Consider the following 20,803-nt stretch of genomic DNA (forward strand, 5'->3'; position numbering starts at 1 on the left):
TAGGAGGCTCCCTCCCCTCACTGCCCCCACCCCAGACAGGCACAGGCTTCAGAAGCAGCTCCAGGTGGTGCAGCTTGGCTAGCTGTGGGAGTTTCTGGACATCTGCCCAACTGCCCAACACAGCATTCTGAGTGTTCATGGACAGTGCATACAAAAGTTTTCTCTTGTCAAAATCCAAATAAATGCCTGCAAGTGTCTTCCTAAGCACAGAGGGGACCAAAGACCTCAGCATTTTATACAGAAAATGGCAGAATTTAAAACAGGCCCAAGGAAGCTAAGTGCACAGTAGGTTCAAATCCCCATGAGGGATATACATTCAAATACCTGCTCAACTGCTCTCCAGTGTAGTGCCCAGTTTCAAAGGGTTCAATGGCAGCTGGTGAGTCTTAAAAAAATTCTGGGAGCAGGAGAGATAGATGGCTCAGCGGTGAAGAGCACTGGTCTTGAGTTCAATTCCCAGCAACCTTGTGGTGTCTCACAACCATCTATAGTTGGATCTGATGCCCTCTTCTGGCATAAAGTCATACATGCAGACAGAGCACTCATATGCATAAAATAAAGTAATTTTAAAAATGCTGAGACCTGGTTTCTACCCACTTGCCATTTAGATTTCATTGTTGCATTGGAGAACAGCCAGGATGGTAAGACCTTAGGGGCTCATCAGGGATTCTGCTGTTCAGCAGACTGTGCTGACCACAGACCTACCAGGTCAATGACTTTGAGACACCATGTCAGCTACAAAGTTTGCACTTGAGAGCTGTGCATCAGGTTATGAAAAAGAATCACACACACAAAATATCCTAATGCTTTAGGTGAGTTTAGAATTGTGTGTTGTGCCACCTGTATTGCTATCCTGGGGTGCATGCAGCCTGTGTGCCAAGGACTAGACCTGTTTTTAGACAGTCTTAAATAATGAATACTCAATAAATGTTTTCCCCTCTAGAACCAGCTACATAATTTGTGGGTCTAGTGGGGAAAATGGATATATTGGGTCCCCTATTCAATGATTTTCAGAGCTTCAAGATGTCAACAAACAATAGGGCGTCAAAACAAGCACTGAAACATTCTGGGCATGGCCCCTGTGGGTGGCAGGTTTAGCATCTATAGTAGTTTGAATGAGATTTCCCACCCCACTGGCATGCATGTGTGTGCGAGTGTGTGTGTGTGTGTGTGTGTGTGTGTGTGTGTGTGTGTGTATAAAACTCACTCATTGGGCCAGCCAGCCAATGGTTGGAGCAGCCTCAGTGTTTCAGAAGAGCTACAGGTTGGACTGATGGCTGGTCTCCCCTCTTCATAGTCATTGATGGGGCCTCTGGACACTAGACTCCTCACGACTGCTTTGGTAGGATGGAGAGGAATTGTGTTGGGAAAGGAGAAGACAAAGAGAAAGCTGTCACATATGTGTCTGTGAGTGCCTCTTAGAAAAACAGTCCAGGATCCTGAGGTCAGTGCCTCTTTTGCCAGAGTAGCCATGATTTAGTAAAGGGGCCTCAAAGTAGTATATTCCAGGCTCTGCAAAAGCATTGGATAGTATTCCACAGAATAATTTATGGTCGTCTGGTCCCTACCTCACTGTCTGATCTCTGTCCTTGGCAAGTTCACCCAAAGGGCTCAGTGACTTCAGATCCAGAAACAGAAGCTCGGAGTGTCTGGGCCTGGGCCCAGTCCGTGGCTTGAGCTTGACCCTGTGCTGTCAGAAACAGAGCTGAAGGAAACCACTTAGGAAAAACTGGCTTAAAAAAAAAACAGATCTGAGGATTCTTCCTCGTTTCGAAATGAGAAGAGTTTTGAATTTTTCATTGGAGTTCTCAGATTTGACTCTATGGTATTCAGTCTTCTCAGGAGTCTAGCCTTCCCCTCTTGACAGCCCCTCCAAGACTGGGGAGACAATGAGAGGAACCTTTGTCCAGTCCTCACCCAGTGCTTACTCAGCCTGCATTCAGCCAGGGCTCTCCACCCTTCCAGGGTGTCATTGTTGAGTTAAATAAACTCTGGATCTCCCTCAGCACTTAGTAGGACCACAGTGGGAACTCAGTGCTGCTGCTCTACTGTCTATACATCATCCACACACATGCTAGGCAGACTGTGAACCTTGCCATTTGAAATGAGACCCAATTTTGACTTAAGAGATGTTAAACACCAAGTCAACTGCTGGGTATTTTGAGACCAAATTCCAAGCCTGTCTGAGCCTTGAAGGTACCATGCCAAGTGCCCACGAGCACAATAGACCCACTGTAATTTACGCCTGGGCTCATTCACCTAGCTCCAGGAATGTCTATAAAGACTCAAAGAAGCAGGGAACCTAGGGGCCAGAGTGAAAGAGGAAGACGGCATAGGGAGAAAGGGAGAGACATATGCCAAGTGGTTTATTTCTCCTATTGGAAAATGAAACCAAACCAAGACCCAACAGGAATGATTTTGTGTCCCTTGGGAGTGATGGGAGCCATGTTGAAGAAATGGAAGGGGGCATGGGCAGTCAAACAGTCTGGGATAGATATTGTTTCCAAGGCTAGGGCTGAGTGGCCCAGCCAGTTGGCTCAGCCCTCTGGTCATCACAGAAGGACAGAAAGTCCCTGTATGTCAAGGCTCTCTCTCCATGGTGCTCAGGGAAGGCCAGTAGTGAGGGAAGGGTGCCTCCCACTCCACATATGTTACACTCTGTCTCTTTCCAGCAGTGGCCACGGCCAAGGGGCCAGCCACAGCCCAATAGCTCAAAGAACAATGGAGTGGCCTTTCATTGTCGTTTGAAATCGGGAACATGCTGGCAGCAGAAAGAAACTGTAGACACTGCTGGCGGCAGATTGGCAGGCTAAAGCAAAAGTTCTCACCTAACTAGTTAAATGGCCAGCTTGCCAAGGCCACCGAGCAAAGTGCTACCTCACCATGGGGCAGATTAAAATATGCGTTTTCTCCTAATTGAGCAGAGTGAGATCAGCCGGCGGTCCTGTCACAAGTGCAGGAATGAATTGTCACAGCACGAAGCCTACCACACCACGGAACATCTATTATACTGAGGAAAAGAGCACCATAAACCCTCTTTTGCTGGAACTACAACTAATTTGTTGTCCACTAGGCTGGGGTGTGGAAGCCTGGAGGAGGCTCCGTTGAAATGGTTCCCCATCCATTCCAGTTTTCTGCGTGGCAGCATATGACCCAACTGTAGCATCCTGTGCCTGAGTGTGCTACTTGGCAAGGCTGGCAATATAAGCTGGTGAGAAGTCTAAAGGCTCTTTCTTGTGTGGAATTAACCTGCGATTTTGTAAGTATTTGTTTTATGCCCAGTGCGTTTCGGGTCAAATGTATAAAGCACAAACTCTCCCTGCTGTCTTCCATTTTAACACCTGCTTCCACGACATCAGAAAATCCATGAGCAAAGCTATCAGTCAATCCTCTTGGGAAACCTGGTGGAGAACTGGTCAGAACCATGAATGTCATGGAGCAAGGGGAAGCCTTTCTGTCTCTTCCCTAGGCCCCTTGGCAAGAACGTTTCCAGGACAAGACAAGAGGTTCATTCCCACAAGAGCCCCTGAGCCACCACTGGGTCACACCAGTAGTGAGGTGGGCTTCATGCAGTGCTGACATCAAGACTGAGTCACTGCTTATTTTCAGTCTTGCGGACCTCACAGTTTGAAAATACATCTGTAATGTTTTGGGGTCAGCTCTTTTTCTGTTTTAAATAGTCCTCACTTCAGGTACGAATAGATGCTTCATCGTCTTAATCATCCCAAATTTTTGTGTCTATGAAAAATCTGAGTTAACTCAGTCAATCACTTCATGGAACTCTTGGGACCTTATGGGAGGCCTTCAATAAATACTACTGGAATAAATGGGAGGGAAGGATTGTAGGTTCTGTTTAGTTTTAGTTCAAAAAATAATTGTAGTTTAAGTAAGGCATGGGCCAGATGGCAGATAGACATCTGAAAGGGGTATATGCAGACTCCTGACGGATTTGTCACATGTAAAATGTAGCCCATATGTAGACTTTCAAATACATTTTTACTGAAACTTACCTTACTGTAACAACTTCCTTGGTTTTAAGAAATGATTAGAGATAAAAATAGAAGACTGAATTGTCTTAGTTAATCCATCTGCTTATTGTTCTTCCCAAGTGGCAACAATGGCTTACATTCCATCTTTGATAGCAGTATGCTTGACTTTAAGATTGGGACCCCTATAAAAGGACTGGGTCTCTGAGAGAACTGGGTGAAAATTCCAGCTACATCAGGAAGGCCACCTGGATTCTGCTGTCTCCCTGATTGTGAAGAACTGAAGTTGGGGTTCTGAGGGAAACCAGCAGCTAAGGCCACATGCTGGGCAGTCTCTCTTCCACCTTGGCTCCTCAGCAGACTTCAGCATGCGGTCTTGGGTCATCTTGAATTCTTGTCCTGCCTAGGGGATGCTAGCACTACCATGGTTTGACTTCCAGATATTTCTTTGTTGAGCAGCACTGTAGTTAAGTAGCACTATGCCTGTCTTAGTACTAGGAGAGTGACTGTAATAAAACCAGTAATAATAGGTACCATTTATTGGTCATTTGCGATGTGTATGCGCATTATCTTACTGAATCCTTGCAGGGACCCTGTGGTGGAGAAACTGATGCTCTGGAATGGCCACTTGCAAATCCTGAAGCTGAGAAGTGGGATCTGACTGAGAGTCTGCTCACTGGTGGTCCTGCCTTGGATCACATTGGTTAAACGTAGCTCCACATGCAATCGCTGTCTTCCTGTCTTCCTGTATTAAACACTTGGGGTAAAAGGTGAAATTCCTACCTGCATGGACTTTAGCCCTTAGAACTAAGTTTTGTTGTGGTAAAAGTATCAAATCCCCAGTGATTCACAAAAGATTATTTCTGGTAAGGGCTGAGGAGATGACTGGGGCAGTAAAGTGCTTGGCATACAAGCACGAGTACCAGGTTATGTCCCCAGAGCTCAGGTAAAAGCCAGATGCAGGGGCATGTACCTGTAGTTTCAGCACCAAGGAGACTGAGGCAGAAGTATCCATGGAGCTTGCTGGCCAGCCAGTGTAGCTAAACTGCTGAGCTTCAGGTTTAATGAGAGGCCATGTTCCAATAAATAATAAAGTAGACAAGTAATTGAGGAAGACACTGGATGACTTCTGACTTCTGGCCTCACACACACACACACACACACACACACACAGGGTGGGGGGTGTTATTTCTGATCCATGTTTATGTAGGTCATCCTGAGGGCTCTATTCAATGCTGTCCTTCAAGGATGCAGGCTGGAAAAACAACCCCCACCTTAAAACTAAACATCTCTAAGAAGATGGGTAGCCGGAGATATGGTACGATCACTCCAGCAGTCATGTGATCAGAAGGGGCACAGGTCACTTTCACTCCTATGCATCATCCATGACAAGTCCATTGCCACCCAGCCTAGAGGGTCCTGGAAGTATAATTCTATGATGACCCCAAATGGACTAGCCTGGAGATTTGAACAAGTATACCAGTCACCAGTATAAGGCAGATTGCAATGCCCTCATACAATGCTTGCCCTAAGTTGGAAGAGTTTAAAGGAACGAGCGCCATTTCCTTTTGTGGGGACAGGAAAGGCATCAGAGAAGAAGGCTGGACATCGTGAGACAAGTGAAATGGAAATAGGCAGAGTTCAGGGTGGGAGGTGGTGTGAGACCTCGGGCTGGGTGAGTGGTAGGTAAGGGATTAAAAGCAGGATGGAGGAGGACCCTCGGGGCCTAGCATTGTGGGCTGGACCAGAATTCAGCTGGGAGTAGAAAGATGGGTGGGTGGATGAACTGGGGTATGTATGCAAGTCTGTTCTCAGTTCGATGCGGGGGGGTTGGAGGTGCAGCTGTAACGTGATCAAAGCAGCAAGATAATGAGTGCACACAGGGCGGATGGGGATCTGAGGTGGGAACACAGGTCTGCATTCAGGGGCAGCAATGAGGGGAGAAAATCAGAGAGGGTTCCAAAACAAAGGGGAGAGAGAAATCCCCAGCATTCCAAAGTGAGGCATCAGGTGCCATCTGGGCTTGTGGGTGAAGGAAAGAAAATTATTCCAAACCTGCCTAAGGTTTCTGATGATGTCAGTGGTACTGTCCACAAGAAACATCTAAGGCCAAGTCAATCCTAGTCTTTTCTTTATAGAGGGGACATCATGTCCCTGCTCCTATAAAAGCAAGAGCTTGGGGTAAGAATTTCTGTCATTCCCATCATGCATTTCCTTCTGCCATAGCATTTGCTAACTATGCCCTAGACTGTACATATTAACACTTATAAAATTAACAGTTCCGTGGAAAACAACCTAGACTTCCTTAGTGAAGGTGCCCAGTGCTGGTGAGAAGACACATCTTTTGTCTTCTGTGGATATAGATGCACACATATTGTAGAAAATTTTTTCTTAAGCTTTCAGGGGAGACCATAGTCAGCAAGTTTATTCTAGGAATGTGGGCAGAATTTAGCCCAGGAATTCTACAATAGTTTGTAGAGTATTCTGCAGAGTCAGGCCCGTGCTACACACTGATCACTATCTCGAAAAAGTTCAAGGCCTAATTAACCCTCACTCAATGAAGCTAAAATAAAACCCACCACAGCTAAGGTATTTTAACTTCAACAAGGCTCGCACGCAGCAGAGGTGCTCGGCACATCCTGCGTCTAATCTGCTCGCACAGCAGGTGCATCTCTAAAGACTGGGGATGCATGCGCTCTGGGTGACTATAAAGCTCGGTTTTACAATGAGTCATATGCATCAGCAAACATGTTTTAACGTCTCTCTATTGTTTGTCTTATTAGCAGAACAGGCACTCCAGAGTGTAGCCAACAGGAGAACGTGAAGTCCAGGCTTGTGAATCAGTTTTCATGTATCATGGACAGACACATTGATTTGCTCGTTCCTTCTCTTTGGAACAGGGGGGTCTTTGGAGTTCAGACGGAGGGCATATGGTATGAGAACAGGATTCAGGAACTCACAGCACCAATAAAACCTGGAGCTTGTGAGAAATGTAGATTCTTGGGCTGTACACAGATCTGTAAAAGCAGACCTTCATTGACCAAGTTCTTTGGGTGATGTGTGTACTCATGGAAGGCTGAGAAACATGGACATTAGAGGCCACTACAACGGAAGTCAGGTGACAACCTGAGGCATACCTAGCCATCTGCTGTATCAACCTCCACTCAATTCAGGGGCTCTCAGCACTTTACATCACAAGTATTTTGCTGTCTTTCTACGTGGAGTTTCCTTATCAGGTAGCAGGTCAGGTATGTGATTCTGTGATTTTTCGCATGAGGGTGATTTTTTTTCTTCTATGCTCACTCATTTTATTCCTTTAGGTTTCATTGTTGATGGTAGTGGTGGTTTTGTTTTTGTTGTTGTTGTTTTGTTTTGATTTTTCAAGACAGGGTTTCTTTGTGTAGTCCTGGCTGTCCTGAAACTCACTCTGTAGACCAGGTTGGCCTCAAATTCACAGAGGTCTACCTGCTCCTGCCTCCCAAGTGCTGGGGTTAAAGGTGTGTGCCACTGCTGCCCAGCGACCTTTAGTGTTTTTGCAGGCTCTTTGACATTAAGGATCCTCTGGTCTTTCTAGACAAGCTTCCTAAGACTAGAACATTCTAATCTCCCCATTAGAATTTGTCTGCCTTTAGTAGATAATATTGCCAAGTTCACCTGCCATTGCTCAGCTTGTTGTAACTCATGTCTCATTTGGAAATTGGGAAGACTTCCATTTCCTACTGTTTAGAGAAAAAAGGAAAGTCCAGGAGTATTTATAGTATGGTGCCTTTTGTGTCAGAAAAATAGGGGAGTGGGTAGAAGGAAGGATTGGAAGGATTGGGAATCTCATCACTCATAAGAAGAAACACAGGAAAGGAAAGCCAGAACTGAAGATGTTGACTGCCTGTGGGGATGAGGAAGGGTGGTGAGAACAAAGAAAGGGAAGGGGGGGAAGGGGAGCTGATGCTCCGAGTACAGTCTTGTGTGGGGATCAGACTTTAAGAGCACAGTGATGATTCACACACCCCCTCTACTGGTCACTGCTTTAGGTTTGGGGGTCTTTGTTGTTGTTGTTTGGAATTCTCTGTGGACCAGGTTGGTCTTGAACTCAGAAACTCACCTGCCTGTGCCTCCCAAGTGCTGGATTAAAGCGTGCACCACCACCACCCAGCTTAGGTTTTTTATTGTCAAGTTGACACACACTAGATACATCTGGGAAGAAAGTGGTTCAATAGAAGAGTTGCCTCCTTCAGATTGGCCTGTGGGCATGTCTGTGGGCATTTTCCTGATTGTTAATTGACATGATTGCCCACCATGAGCGTTGCTATCCTTGGCCAGGTGGACTATGTAAGAAAGGAAGCTGTGTGTGAGCCTGCGAGCAAGCCGGTAAGCAGTGTCCCTCCATGGTTCTGCCTTGAGCTCCTGCATTTCCTTCCCCTAATGATGGGCTGTAACTTGTAAGCCAAGTTTCTTTGCCCAGGTTCTTTTGGACCATGGCGTTTATTACAGCAACAGGAAGAAAGAGAACAACCTCAACCACCGATAATTCAAACTATCTGATATCCGAGGAGAACCGTAAGTCTGACAGTCACTGACAAGTGCGTAGCTGTGTTGGTTTCCTCTCCTGATGCTGTGATAAGACACCCCGATGAAAGGGGACATGTCAGCTCACAGCTCAAGGATACAGTCAGTTAAGATGGGAAGTCAAGGTAGCAGGAGGCTGAAAGCATCTGGTCAAAGTACATCCACAGTCAGGGACAGAGGGCAGCGGATGCTCATGCTCTGCTACTTTTCTCTTTTGTGTACAATCTAGCACCCAAGCCACGAAAGAGTCCAGCCCACATTTAGGGTAGATCTTCCCAATCAATGACCCTAATCCATAGAATTTCCCCAAAGGCATTCCTACAGGCAGCTCTAATCTAGGCAGTCCCTCAGAGAGGCTCCTTTTTCTGGGGCATTCTAGATCTCATCAAGTTGGCGACTGAGATCAAGCATCATGCTAACCATACTGTAGATGAATACACGCATGAGAGCGGTGGATGGAGATGGAAATAACTAACCCAACTGACTGTGGAACACAGTGTCCTTGACGCTGCAGGGCTAAGGGCAGAGTTGTGATTCAGTGAGAGTGTTTCTCACGGATGCGCGCGCCAGCAGTTCTGAGACACAGTTACACAGAGCAGAATTGAACAGATAAGTAAGCACACCGTAGATAATGAGAGCTGCAGAAGATTTCAATAACAAGAAAGTGGATGTGATTAAAATGATCCCTACTGTGTTAATTGGAATAATAGGTATCAGTATAAATTCATAGTATTTAAAGAAAGAAAGGAGAGACATAGGGGTGGAAGGATTCATGGTTACAAACACGTATAACTTAGCTCTCTTTACTTTGGGAGCCTCAAAGTAACACTACCCTAGAAACAATGAGCATACCAACAACAGAATATTTTTAATGTATTATTTTATCTGTGGTAAAATGTAAATAGCATAGTTGTATGGCCACATCCATCAGCATCTTCAGGACTCTTTGTGGTGCAAAACAGAGACTCTAAACCTATCCATCTTTCTTCTCCCCAGTCCTGACAATCGCCACCATCGTGCTTTCCGTCTCTGCGAAGCTGACTCCTATAGAGACGTATAAATTGAATCACACGGATTTCCCAGAGCTGGCTTCTTTCACTTAGCACATGACGTTCACTTATTGTAGTATGAGTCCCCATTTTGACTGCTGCCTTGCATGGGCTGTGGTTTGGATCTTCAATGCTTCCAAATGGTCCATGTGTTAAAAGTTTGTTCCCACTTTGGGAAAATGGTGGGACCTTTACGATATTGGCATGATCAAGGGGATAGTGGGACTCCAGTCCCTTCCTTTCAAACTCTCTCTTTTTCACTTTCTGGTCACAGGGGATGTTTTGCCCCACATGACTTCTCCCATGATCTGTTGCCTTCCCACAAGTCGAAAGCACTATGGATCCATAAGTCATGGAGTCGATTTTGAAAACCATGAACCCACACAAACCCTTTATGTCTTGCTGTGGTGCAAAGCTGTCACAGGGCACATATACGCCATTTGTCTGTTCATCTGCTAGTGGACACTGACTGGAGTTGTTCCCATAGACTGGCAGCTGTGAATAGTGTTTCCATGAGTATCTGGTATCCTAATTTTACATTTACTTTTGCTTTATTGAGTTTCAATACTCTTAAAATAACCTTGGGAAACAGGCATGGTTCTTATTCTCTTGGTTTTTAGATGAAGACACAGAAATTCAGTGTCTTTGTTACTACTTGGCAGAGAGGGGTTTTGAATCAACAGTCCTTTGATTTCAGCTCCATTGGTTAATCGTGGGAGACCATGTGTGTCTCTGTGTCTCCCATTTGGTTGGGGGAGGAAGAGGGACACTGCCTGGGAGAGCCTCCTCTTCCCCAGTTGGTGCGGGGGGTGACACCTCTGTTCACAAAGTAAGCTGAAACATGTTTAGGGGTCAGAGAGAACACTGCTCTTTTCCCTACATAAGATCTTTCTGTTCTAGGACTGGGGAAGTGTCTCAGTGAATAAATGGCTGGACATGCAAGTGTTAGGACACTGTGTCCTGACCTCCAGAGCCCACCCAAAGGCCATGCATGCATGCAAGCTGCCTGCAATTCCAGCATGCAGGGGACAGTGGCAGGGGAATCCCTGGGGTAAGCTGGCCAGCTAGAGTAGCTGGAATCGTTGAGTTCTGGATCCAGTGAGAGATCCTGAATCAGTAAATGAAGAGGAGGACGATTGAAGAAGGCACCCAATGTCAACTCTGGGCCTCTCCACTCACACACATGTGCACCCACACATGTGAGGATGCATAGATGGCCTCATGAACACTACAATTTTTTCATTCTGGAAGACCCTGAGAGTTGGGGCAAGCAGTTGAGTAAGGGACACCCCTCTTTGAGTCTACATTAATGGGGGGAAGCTAAGAGACCCATGTTTGTCTAGTCTGATACCTTCTTTCCAGTAGAGGTTAGGGAAGCTGATGCCCATAGGTCCCAGGCTAGATGGGACGGAAGGAGTGAGGGCCAGGCTGGGCTGGGGTTGCACTGGGGACAGTACTTGCTTCTGCAGTAGCTGGTACCAAGACTACCCCACTGAGTCCTGGCCACAGGACAAGCTATCCCTGCCCTGCTGAAAGGGCTCTAAAACATTAACCGCCTGTGATTTTGACATGTCAGATATTTAATAAGGAACAAATTAGCACTTGGGTCTTTTTTCCTGAGACGATCCAATTTCTATGCCAGGCACCGACTTCTATATTTCAAAATGCATTTTTGAAGGTTAATTAGAGAAGCAGCAGAGATAGTGTTTTTCCAAGAGGGATTTTCTGGTTCCTTCTAGGCCTCTGGATGGCAGAGAAAAATAACTTTCAGACATTGCAAATTGAGTATGTGAAGCTGTGAGAATAAACCCATCTCATTAGTCACTGTGTCAATTATAGTATCTAAGGAACAATTCTGTAGCAATAGCATATTTATTTGATGTTGTGAAAGCTACCTGGGCCCACTGTCAGGATGGAATTTGCTCCTAATGTTCCGAGTACCTCTTTAACAAAATGGCTCACCATAAAAATTTAGTGTGTTCCTACTGTAATTAAATGGCCCTAGTCATTTTTGCATTTATGATATAAACTATAATGGCTGTAAAATTCCGCAATTAACTTTCCTTGCGCCAACATTTCATACTTGAGAAATTCTCATTACAAATTTCATTACTGATTCACTTATCTGTAATTTGTCCTATGTAACCTAAAGAATATTAACAAATTTAGAGTCACATTTGCTCTATTAAAAACGAAATGTAAAAGTCTTTCACCTAGCAAGTCAATCATGATGTTTCAAAGGGCCCCAGATGGTCAAGTGAGCTGGTGGGCATGGGAAGGACCCGCAACCATAGGGCTGAGACAGGAGTGTAGGGTACAGCAAGTGGAGTACCACTGAGCCTTCTTGCCTACTTATTAAGAGGCGCGAAGGACCAAAGAGAAAGCAGGGGAAAGTGAACAGCACACAAGGAAAACTATAGGGAAAGGGGTGAAGGGCTTGGTTTTCATGCCCAGTGGCTTCTTGTCACTTTCATAAAAAGTATTTTATTTGTATGTGTATTTTGCCTGTCTGTATGTCTGTGCACCCCATGCATGCCTGGTGCTTACAGAAGTCAGAAGAGGGCATTGGATGCCTCAGAACTGAGGTCACAGACAGCAGTGAGTCACCATGTGGATGCTGGTCCTCTGCAGGAGCAACAAGTGCTGTTAACTCACGAGCCACCCATCCAGACCCTCCCTCCACTTGTCATTCTGGCTCAGTGCTCCGTGCTTTCTGAGGGCCCGGGGCTGGCAGCAGTGAAGCCTGGAGGCTAATGCCTGCTCCTCGGCTACTCTGCTGTGACTGGAAGTCTATCTAAGAACCTTTGGTTACCAACAGCAAGGAGGAACAAGAATTCAACTGAGAAAGTGCCTCTCAGAGGGACGTTTGCACTTCAAGCTTTCATCCCTGCCAGGCAGAGTAGTCTGCAGGAAGGAATTTGGAGAATGTTCCCTGCCCTTTCACCCTCTCCTGAATTCATTTGAAAAAAAAAGTGTGTGTGTGTGTGTGTGTGTGTGTGTGTGTGTGTGTGTGTGTGTGTGTTTGGCGCAGGGTGGAGTGCGTGCATGCCAGTGTGCATGCAGAAATAGGGAAAATTTAGTGGAGTTGCTTCTGTCTTTGCACCTTTATGAGGGTTTCAGGGATTGATGCAGGTCTCCAGGCTTGAGCAGCAAGTACTATTAACTCTCTGAGCCATCTGCCAGCCTTCTTGACCAAGTTGTAAGGCAGACAGCAGACACATACCTTTCTAAAGGGAGGTACGCTGATATGGGGTCAAGAGCCTTGGGTTTGAGTATTTACTCTGTCACAAACTTGCTGGCAAGACTTGTCACCTGTCTGGGCCCCACTTGCCAGGCTGAGAAGGGAAGAGGCTTCACTAGAATGACAAATATCGGGTGACACCAGGTGTCTCCGACCTCTACAAGAACAGCCTTGGTAAGTATTTCTCCCAATAACACCCTACCCCAGCATTTTGCTACCTTCCATAACTGCACTCATTTTATTCTAATTTGTAATTAACTTTTACAAAATTAAATTGGAGATAGAAAATTACTGTCCCGACATAAGTAATCCTGCTGTGGGATGTGGCAATGCTAACACCATCAACAATACGATTCATAAATGAAAGAAATGCTGTCATACTTATTACTTCTGTGTGCTCCATCTTTTATAGAATATTACAGTGTAAATTGAAATTTTATATGATTTAATAAACCTCAAAAAGATATTATGGCCAAGTAACCACATAACTGTAACAAATGGTACTCCTCCCTCATTACAGTTTTCTCCTCACACGGGGCTCGAGGCCTCATTATCAGAGTGGTGTCTTTGACAACCCAGAGCCCATTAAGAACACCTTGAAGAAAGCATACCTTACACTGTGGAACTACAAAATCTATACCAGGCTGCATTCCTTGAGGATAGCGTTATAAAATGAAGAAACGGTGCCTTTCATTTTTCATCCTAAGACTCAGACAACACAAACATTATCTGGCCCCACAAGAAACTCCACCTCCCATCCAGCCCCTCACCCCAACAAAGCCTCTCTGGCTCAAACCAAGTTCTGCATCACCGTGACTGAGGCTGAAGTCACATAATCGAAGTAGCTGCAGAGGAAGGGGTTTGCTACCCCTCTGATTCTTTAGCTGGCTTTATAGGGCTACCAGCTTAGATTTAAAGTTTCTTTGTCTTCGGCCTGGCCTCCCGTTTGTGCTCATTGCCATTTTTCAAAGGTTTCAGGTTCACCCAGGGGTTCATTAGGGTGACAGAGGAAAGTGGGGTGGATAGATAGGCCGGCTCTGCAGTCTCAGTCCTGTCCCTTTCCCTGGTTCTGGGGGCTTCTCCAGGCTCCCTTACCCATCAATTTGGAGCAGGGGAAGCTGGAAACTGAAGCACTCTCTAATGGCAGGCGCTGGTTCCTGGAGCCCAATGTGATTTCTGTAGCTTCTAGCAATGTGTGGGACACATTTGCACTGAGCAATTTAATGACTTGTTTTACTGCCATCTGCCATCAATATTTATCTATATTAACTGAAGAAAGGCATTACTCGAAATGGTGTTTCACACCTCTGAGCATTATACAGTAATTCTAAAGTCGTAAGTTGTACCTAACTCTAAGAACAAACACAGAGACACAGTATGAATGGAAATAACCAATTCAAACTGTCTTGCAGCAATCTGGAAAAGCCAAAGTCAAAATGATTCTAATTGCAGGCACTGGGAATGGTGAGACAAGAAGCCATGGAAACAATCCTTCCTGGTTTTGCTTTTTTAACAAGACCATCTTTCAAGGGTGTGTTCTAGAAAAAAAAAAAAAACAAAGCTTAGACTAGACAGTGAAACAGTGCAGACACTTCTTTCTGCCTAAACTGTGTCAAGGAACCTGTGGCCCCTCATATCCCTCAGTCCCCCTCCTTCTGGAGGTCAGTTCACCCACTCTTGTGTGTGAATTTTTATCACATTTTATCACATAAAAATGAGCCACATTTTTATCGCATTCATTGGCTCGTGTCTCTCCCATGCACTTGTGTCTCACTGTATGCGGGTGTATGCACCTGCCATTGCCTGCCTCTCCTCAGTGTGAGTGCTTCCACAAGGCAGAGCCATGCAGGCCTCCATAACTACTCCACAGTTTACCTAGAGCCTGGTACACATCCCGAGCCACATCCCATTTACCGCATGAATCATACCCACAGCGAGAATGTGACCTCAGAGCACCGTGGGCACTCCTAGCCTCTGTACAGGCCACATCGTCTTGAGCAACAGCCTCAGAAGGGGTCACCTGAGCACTGCGCCCTTGAACTTTCCTCCAAGATGAGCATTTTCAAGGGTGAAAGGGGAGATACTTGAGGCAAGCCTTACCATACAGTGGAGAGCACATTCTCATAAGGCTAACGATACTGGTTCAAGGTTCCTAGAACTATGCTGGGGCCCAGGCTCCCTCAGAACTTGGGTTCCGAGCAGCTCTCTGTCCCGAACTCCTCACACCCCTGACTCTGACTCCAAATGTAAGCTCTGCAGCCAACAGAGGCCACACAGCTTGACTTTCACGTGCTGACCAGAAGTGTTCTTCCAGTCATTTTCCCATCTTTGTAAATTATGTTTATGGAACATCTGGGCAAGAGGATTCAGTCTTGATTCATAACAGATAAAGTTTACATTTTTACTAACAGAATTAGAATGTCAAAGAACCCTTAGAACTGCACTATTAACCCATCACACTTAGATGGGTATGACTCTGAAAGCACTTGCTCAGTGGTTCTGTACACATCACAAGAATTGTGGACTTGTGACAAATGGCAGGGACCGGGGGGGCCGGTTGCCTGCTGCCCAGTCTTTCCTAAGTTGTAATGGAGTTTAGGGAACAGGAGTCATGAATTGTGTATTTTCTTTAAAATGATGAAACAGACTTAATTTCTTTTCATTTTAAGCCTTGGAAGCATTCCACTTCTTGAATTAGCTAGAAGTGCCCAGGAGTATGAACTTCGGGGCTTAGACTCACTGAATTAAGAATCCTGGAGCTGTCTGGTAAGACCCTGTATGTATCATCCCACAGTCAGAAACAGCCTCTGCCATGTTTATAAAGTGATTTGTATAGCTTTAAAAATATACAGGAATAATTTTAAAAGGAGTTTTGTTTTTAATGCTATTCGGGAAACATTGATATATCTTGATGTTTACAGAAAACTGGTGGCAGGATCCGTCTGATGACCTAGGTGTTACTAGTACTCACAAGACATAAGATTATCTAGTAAAGTAAGGTATCGTACTATATGACAGATCACCTGCTCATCAATTTTTCCTGAATAAAATTCTAGCAAAAATAAAGCATGACTTATACTCTCTGAGAAGAGAGAAATATGTAAAGCTTCCTTTTAACAACCATCTAACGTCAAATCAATATCCCATTTTCTTGGTGATTAATTTAAAACGAGCATTGGGCTTTTACCATTTTAACTGATATATTATCTTAATCTTTTATTTACTTCCCACACTGCCACAGAAGGATAAGCCTAGTGTCAGTTGGTCGCCTCACTGGTACTCTGAGTGGCGGCTGTGGAAACGCATAGACTGACAAGAACTGTTTTAGGTATCTGGTACTCGGGACAGAGAAATGTTTTCTTCGTTCTTTCCACCTGACAAGCAGTGACAGGTATTGGAAGCGTCAGACTGTCAGAGCTGGGGCTCCACTGTCATCTGCATCATAATCTGTTTCTTAGTAACACTTGGTCTGCGCAGCAGTAATAGAATTAATTATACTTCATTTTGCTGCCTTTAACAGTATTGACCAAATTTAAGAACAAATGAGAAGTGCTTATCAAGCTTGAAGAAAATAATCCATCAGTGGCACAATTTAAATTCTCTGCAGTTCTCTTATTAATCAAAGTAGCACTTACTATCCTATCTCCACTTCCCATTAACAGTCATTAAGCCCTGCTGCTGATTGAAGCAATTTCTTTAGGGATCTCAACCTCATTTTTAAGAGAACCTCTTCAGTGGAAAACAATATCATAGAAGCGTGGTGACTTAGAAGAGAGGGAGAAGGTTCTTCAATCATGCTCTGACCTTGATATTTTTCAAGAGTGTAAGTTCAAAAAAAGTACACAACAGCGAGATTAGAAAATTCAGACTTCCGAGGGTGGCCCGCTGCCCTTGCCCTGCCGCCTACAGGTGCCTTACAAAGCACAGACTTGGCGAAGCCCTTAGCTAGCCCCCTCTAAGCCACTGCAGTCCCTATCATATCCTTCCTCTCGAAGTGTCACATCCTGTGCACCTCAGAGACAAGTGTCACCCTGAGAAGGGTGAGCCAGGAACGCCACGCCTCGGCCTGCGGTTGTGGAAGAATATGGAAGTGTCCAAGAGCTCTGCAGGTGTGAGGCAGGGACCCGAGTGAGGCTCATCCCTGCCAAGCAGGGGACCCTGGACAACCTGTCTAGTCTATTTTTGACCGTCTTTGAGCCAGAAATGGCATCATCAGCTGTTCTGCTCACTTTTCCAAATTGTGGAAAGCACGCGAGGAAATGCAAGTTCGTATAAAAGTTCATCAAGATTGATAAACACAACACAAATGTTTCCCGCCCGACACTTTGAAGCCGCTCACGGGTCTTTGGCAGACCCGGCTCACGGTATGCAGCTGGTATAAGCTCTGTGATTTCCAGAGAAGTTCTGTGCTAAGTCTGAGAATGAGACAACCCACTCGATTTTCTGAGAAAACATCTGGAATGCGTGTGGAAGGAGTCCCTGACGTTCAAGGCGAGCAGCAGGGCTATGGGCAAATGGGCAGAGCATAGGTAGAGCCTGAGCAATTTGCTTTTGCCTCTACAGCATCTTCGATCAGTTCAGTTGAGGGTGTGGCGATCTCGATGGGGGAAAGTCCAGAGGATGCTAGCGATCAATAAGATGAAGCAACAGAACTTGCTAGAAGGGTCACAGCAGGAAGGATGGGGATGCCAGGGCCGTGTCTGTCACAAAGAGCCCACTACTTTTGACCCCAGAATCCAATGTCCGTACATTGGCTATGCTGGTGCCATATTGCTAATAGATGAGGTGAGGGCAAAGATGGTTCATCTGGAAAGAAACTGGCTATGGGTGCTGGGTCCTGGGACAGCGTCCTCTCTGCACGGTCAGTTGTGGAGTGACAACATCTAAAATTCTGCAACCTGCTCATCTGTGTAGTAATCAGCTTCTCTGTTTGTTTGTTTTTTGTTACTATGACCAAAGCACCTGACAAACTAAGGGAGAAAAGATTTACTTGGGATTTCAGTTCTAGGGATGACAGGATGACAGAACAGAGCTAGGGTAAGATAAAGGCCCAAGGACAATGACCTGCTTCTTAAAACTAGGGCCACCTCCCCAAATGCCATCGTATTATAACTCTATGAAGGCATTAATTCATTCATTAGGTCAGAATTCTCATGATATGAATGTCTCTAGGCCTCCCTCACAGACATAACTGGAGGGACACCTCTCCTTAGCATCCCTCAGTCCAATCAAAAGCAACTAGACTGCTTGGAAGTCTGCGTTTCCTTCTGGCTATTAATGAAAATTTCACCAGAATTCCATGATTTACAAAAGCCAATTGCAGCATGGCACTGGTTATAAAATCTCCAGGTGATAAGACACAGAGATTCATTCGTTGTCATCGAGGAAACAGGTCCACAGAGGCCCAGTGGCTTCACTGAAGCCACCAAGCAGAGCACTGTTGGCCAACTTAGGAGGTCCAGCATGACCCGGCTCTGTGCGGCCTCTGAGAGTTGTTGTGAAGCTCTTGCCTTCCCCTAGAGGAGCTGTGCACCTATGGAGGCAGACTGGGAAGGACTTCATACTTCTCCCCCGCTATGCCTGCGCCTTAAACCTTGGCTGTTAGACATCAGCCAGGATAAACCCATCCTTTTTTTGTTAATGATCAAAGACCCAAGAGGTTCAGGCAAGACTGGGTCTGAATTTTCTTGACCAGCATAGACATGAAGACATCTCTCAAAAGGTTCCTGGACCAGATGCAAAAAGATGACCAGAGAGTCAATGATGAAATGGGATGACCTGAGATTCTGATGACCATTGATAAAGAGGTCACAGTTCAGCCAAAGTGGATTTGAAGCAATCTAGGCATCAACCCACCAGTGAATTTTTGATAGGACATTAAAAATATGCTTCTCATCTCTAGGAAATGAAATGCTGAGCTGGATTTCTGGTTCAATGGAACACCTACCCCTGTTAAAGCACTTAAAAAGGAAAACAGCCACAAAATGTCCCATTAGGCTGACAAATTTATAGCCCTCTGAAAAGTGTGCCAGCAGTTTCCAAGCTGAAGAGAACGTTGTGTTTGGAGAGTATGAATGGGTCTGAGTCTGCCCATATTTCACCCACAGGAACAAGCTTAGTCGCCACATCTCTTCCCATAGTTCCCACATTTACTTTAACAGGCATCTGTATGTCATGACAGGATATGGACATCATCTTAAAAAATAAGTTGTAAAACGAATGATATTAAATGGACTCTCACAGCAGGAAGACATGGAAATCTATTCTCATCTTGATGCGTGGGGCTGTACAGAAAGAAATACCATTAGCATTAATGGTAATTATGTGTGTGAGTCCCCGTGCTCTATGAAAATATACCCCTTCGTTTGCAAGTCCACTGACTGGCTCATTTTGACACTAGGAGCAGCTGAGGCTTTTCTCCCTCTAACGAGAGGGACTCAGGTACTACTTAGAGCATAGCTCTGATCATCACCTTCCCAAAACTTGCAACTCAAGCACTCTCCTCAGATGAGCTGCAGAGACACACCAAAGCTGGAATTGCCTTTGGAGCATCCTGGTAATTTATACAACCTCATTCTCACTTTTCTGTCGCCTGTTAGGGTGGTTACAATACAGGATATATGTCCTCTCACAACAAACATTTTATTATGGTCTGATAACTACCAAGAATAGAATTTTCTGACCAATCCAGCAAAAGCTGTTTAACTCCAGTGCAAATGGGCACCAGGTAAGCATTTTAACATCCTGTTCCCCAAGTCAGTACATTCCAGTCTTATTAAAGCAGGCAGGGAGATGGGTCAAGCTGCCTTTGATGCTATAGGAGGGCTGGGAGTCCAAGTGTTGGGCTAGGTGTCACTTGACACAGCAGGCAAACAAAACAAGAAGTCCTCTTTGCCCAAAGTCATTAACACAGAAGGTAGCCAGTCTCGTAACTTTCCACGCATGTGATCAGGGCAAGACAAGCATAGTGACAAGTGTAATTAAAATATACGTAAAAAGCCCAGCCATTGTGGCTTTCAATTACAATGCAACTGAGAAGCAACCATATTATTTCTACAAACTCTTTTCACTTAGCAAGTTCAGATGGAATTATTGCCATGACCTTTTAAAAACACCAAAGAGTGAATCAATACCCTTTCAGAGCAAGACTGCCGGAGCCGAACTGGCCATGCTGTAATGGTGTGTATTTCTGCATCACAAGGCAGTTGAAACCTAATTATCGTCAATCACACACAAGGTAGCTCCACGTACTGATGAGCAGGCAGGCAGTGTGCATGTGAGGGGCTGTAAGAGTGGATCTTGAGAGGGACGAACACGTGTGAAGGGGGCAGGGATCTCGGGAACCCTGGGCCAGCAGTCAGGCCCACAGGTGAGTTATAGGGACTGTCACTCATTTACAATAACTAACACTGGCCTGCCAGAAACAGCCACCTGTAAATGATGTATGAGTGGCTGGCAGCCTGCCATCCCCCCACAGACCTTGCAGCCAAGAATCACATTTGATTGTCGAGGTCATCGGAATGCTTACTTGGATACATGCCATATATTATTAAAAAATAACAAACAGCCAATCAGCAGCATTCCTTCAGGCTCAAGGACAAGGCGACCAGCTTGCTTTTGGAAAGTAGGAACTAAACGCCCGAGATCCATTTTAGCAGGAGATCTGTTTAATTGCTTCTCTCTAGTTATAAAGAAGTGACGCGGAGGTGGGGCCTGAGAGCGGCCACACCATGTCAGATGGGGAGCATACAAGAGTATTCACTGCTCCAAGTGCTTTTAGACACCATGGCAGCAAAACCCAGAAACAAGCACTTCATCAACAATGACGACAGCCCCAACTGCCAGCCTATCTGCTGGTGGCAGGTTCCTGGGCTGTAACACCACGGAAAATGGTTTGCAGAGGAAGGCAATAACGGTTTTGAATATACTTTCCCCATTTGATTTGATCCTTAAATCCTCCTGAA

The 20,803-nt window shown here is 45.3% G+C and overlaps 1 protein-coding gene across 1 annotated transcript in view; it reads right to left on the reverse strand.

Annotated features, from left to right (window-relative positions):
* Nucleotides 1-13,267: 13,267 nt before the first annotated feature.
* Nucleotides 13,268-20,803, reverse strand: part of Skap2 (src kinase associated phosphoprotein 2) — a 170,286-nt gene continuing 162,750 nt past the window's right edge. The window contains exon 12 of the mRNA XM_040739314.1: nucleotides 13,268-14,377. Within this exon, the coding sequence (XP_040595248.1) occupies nucleotides 14,282-14,377 (96 nt within the window). The 3' untranslated portion in view covers nucleotides 13,268-14,281. The remainder of the gene's footprint in view (nucleotides 14,378-20,803) is intronic.

This window comes from Mesocricetus auratus, unplaced genomic scaffold, assembly GCF_017639785.1.
Source record: "Mesocricetus auratus isolate SY011 unplaced genomic scaffold, BCM_Maur_2.0 Super-Scaffold_100676, whole genome shotgun sequence".
In the NCBI taxonomy this organism is placed as follows: Eukaryota; Metazoa; Chordata; class Mammalia; order Rodentia; family Cricetidae; genus Mesocricetus; species Mesocricetus auratus.